Here is a 2,857-nt window from a genome sequence, read left to right as displayed (position 1 = left end):
GTTCAAAGGCACTCAAATCACCTTTCTTCTCCATACTGATGCTCGGTTTGAACTGCAGGAGATTGTCTTGACCATGTCTACATGCCTAAATGCACCGAGTTGCTGCCTTGTGATTGGCTGATTAGAAATTAAGTGTTAACGAGCAGTTGGACAGATGTACCTAATAAAGTGGCCGGTGAGTGTATATCACAGACAATAACATTAATGTAACAGATATCTGCATCTATTGGATGTTGTGTTTGAATCACCTGCTTCGTTTTAAGGTGGTAAAACAAATTGTTTGTATTTATTCCTTTCTACACACTTTGCAGATTATTTTTTCTGCACTCCACCTGTTTAATCTGTGCTCGCTCCGGTGGGGTGACAATCATTATAGTCGCGCTTTGGAGTGCACGTGCATTCAGCCATGTGTTGTTGCGCTATGACGGCAGGAGAAACGAGGTCCAGACTGATTTTAGTGCATCCCACCTGACTTCACCTGAGCACTGACAGTCGCCTCGCTGCGTGGAAATGAACAGAGAGCGAGCCACGTGGCCTCCCGTGTGTCGAGCCCTTCACATGCAGCGGTGCTCGCTCCTCCCTCAGCAGTGTGGTCGGTCGGTATGTGACCGGAGGACGCTCCGTCACGTAAACATGTAAACAGTTCATTTTCACACACCTGAACCAGGTCCAGATAAGTTATTTCCTCTCTTCATTTGTGCTCTCAGCCAGGCTGCTTCCTGCTTCCTGTGTTTTGACTCCAGCTGGTTACATCATCACAAAGAARTGTGTGGTTGGCCTGTAGACTACAGATCTGTATCATAGGACAAATTTATATCGTTTCTACCGTATATAGTTTATATCGCACATTCCTAATTCACATGTCTGTGTTGGTCTGATTACAGACAGTACATCAGCTCAGAGGAACCCGTCTTTTTACTGAACTGTTGTGTTAAAGGTTGTTCCAGTGTAAATCCACAACTTGTTCAAACTTTAAAACACTTTAAACAGAAAATTAAAGTGTTTTTTTTATCAGCAGACCACCTGGCACAGTTTGTAGATGTTTTCAGTCCTTTATAGAAAACTCAGTGAGACGGATCAGAAATAATTGTTGCAGCTGTTAGCAGGGAGTCCCCGTGTGTGTGTGTGTGTGTGTGTGTGTGTGTGTGTGTGTGTGTGTGTGTGTGNGGGGGTCCAGGTCACAGTGTATCAGGCTATATTAGGACTGTGCTTTTATTTCCTTAACACACACACAGTGTGCCAGGCGGCTGAGTGATTGAAGTCAGTCAGATAGTTTCCATCTGAGACACTGTGTGTGTGTGTGTGTGTGTGTGTGTGTGTGTGTGTGTGTGTGTGTGTCTGTGTGAGTTATTTAGGAGGGCTCCTCCTGGTTAGAGCTGTCGACAGCCGCCTCGCTGAGTGATTGTGGATGATTGACGAGCAGCTGATTGGCTGAAGGTTTGATTTTTGTCTCCAGGGTCAGATCTCTGATGACCTTCTGTGGTTGGAGCTTATCAGCTCTAACACTGTGCAGGTGCATTGTGGGTAATGTAGGAGGAGTTTCTGCAGCTCAGCTTTGATCTGTTCAGGTTTTAATCTGCTCACTTTGAGCAGCAGGCTGAAGGAGACACACCGACTCCTTTCTTCTCTAGCTTCTGCACCTGGTGACACTCACCTGGAGCTGGAGTGGGCGGAGCTTTGTTTTTCACCCCTGTTGTCTACCTGCAGATAATCAGTTCAGGATGTCCATCCTGGAGCGGCTGGAGCAGATGGAGCGCAGAATGGCAGAAATGGCTGCTCGCGACAACCATCATCAGCAACAACAACAACAACAACAACAACAACAACAGCAGCAGCAGCAGCACAGCAACCAGCTGGCCACGCCCCCTCCCCTTCCTCCTCTACCTGACGACCACGAACAGGTGAGACCGCTGACATGAAACCTTTTTACCTGATCTTTGTCCCCTGTTGGTTCAGACCACCTCCCAGCAGACTTGAGTCAGCAGGGCAGTTTAACCTTTGACCTCTGCAGTGTCAGACCTGGTTCAGACCTGGTTCAGACCTGGTTCAGACCCAGACGGACCTCAGAGTTTCTGCTCTCTGTAGTGGAGGAGAAAGTGCAGCTTTCAGTTGGCCTGTGAGCCGGCCTCAGGAGGACAGATGAATGTGCAGTCTGATCTGCTSAGGCTCCGCCCACCCACCGCTCTGATGTCATGGGAATTTGGCAGCTGGAGTCCTGGAGTTAAAATAGACCTGCTGTGACGGAGAGACACTTGACCTGAGCTGAGACAATTACTGCTGCTGCTGCAGACCTGTTGTCTTCAGGTGCTGTAAACTGGGACTGTAACATTTAACCCATTAAATCTTTAAAAATATATGATTTAAATGTTGGCAACAAAGTTGTGTCAGGTGATTTATGATGGTATTTAATGATTGAGCTTTAAGTTTTAATTTGCTTTGAGTGAAGACACTTGTCTTAACCTAATACTGCAAATAAAACAAGGCATTGAGTTATTGTAATAAGCAGCCTGACTGAAAGTCTTGACGTGTCTCTGACATGAGACTGTCCACGGTCACAGATAAACACTTCACTATGACAGTTCTCACTTTTATTTCAGGGTACACTCTTCCCTCAAGGACACATATTTCAAAGCTCATGGAGAGAAAATATGAAGACTTTCAAAAATATAGCACACATTTGTGTAGATTTTTGTCTACATTAAACTTTTACTTAAGCTATTTGACAAATATTTACTTAATGCATTACAATTTAATATTAGAGTAAAAGAACTCTCAAACAGCAAACTATTTTTTGTCCGTCAGATTTCTTCCTCTTATCCAGGGTCAGGTCTCGGGGGCAGCAGCCTCAGCAGAGACC

At 45.5% G+C, this 2,857-nt stretch overlaps 1 protein-coding gene across 4 annotated transcripts in view; it reads left to right on the top strand.

Annotated features, from left to right (window-relative positions):
- camta2 (calmodulin binding transcription activator 2) overlaps nt 1-2,857 on the top strand; it is a gene marked incomplete at its 5' end in the record, with an annotated part of 32,561 nt that overhangs the window by 3,722 nt on the left and 25,982 nt on the right. For all 4 annotated transcript variants that reach the window (XM_014032428.1, XM_014032427.1, XM_014032426.1 and 1 more), the window contains 1 exon segment: nt 1,708-1,901. In XM_014032428.1, the coding sequence (XP_013887882.1) occupies nt 1,708-1,901 (194 nt within the window).

Source organism: Austrofundulus limnaeus, unplaced genomic scaffold (assembly GCF_001266775.1).
Source record: "Austrofundulus limnaeus strain Quisiro unplaced genomic scaffold, Austrofundulus_limnaeus-1.0 Scaffold1446, whole genome shotgun sequence".
NCBI lineage: Eukaryota > Metazoa > Chordata > Actinopteri > Cyprinodontiformes > Rivulidae > Austrofundulus > Austrofundulus limnaeus.
The sequence above is the reverse complement of the archived record's forward strand: the minus strand, read 5'-3'. Positions and strand labels throughout refer to the sequence as shown.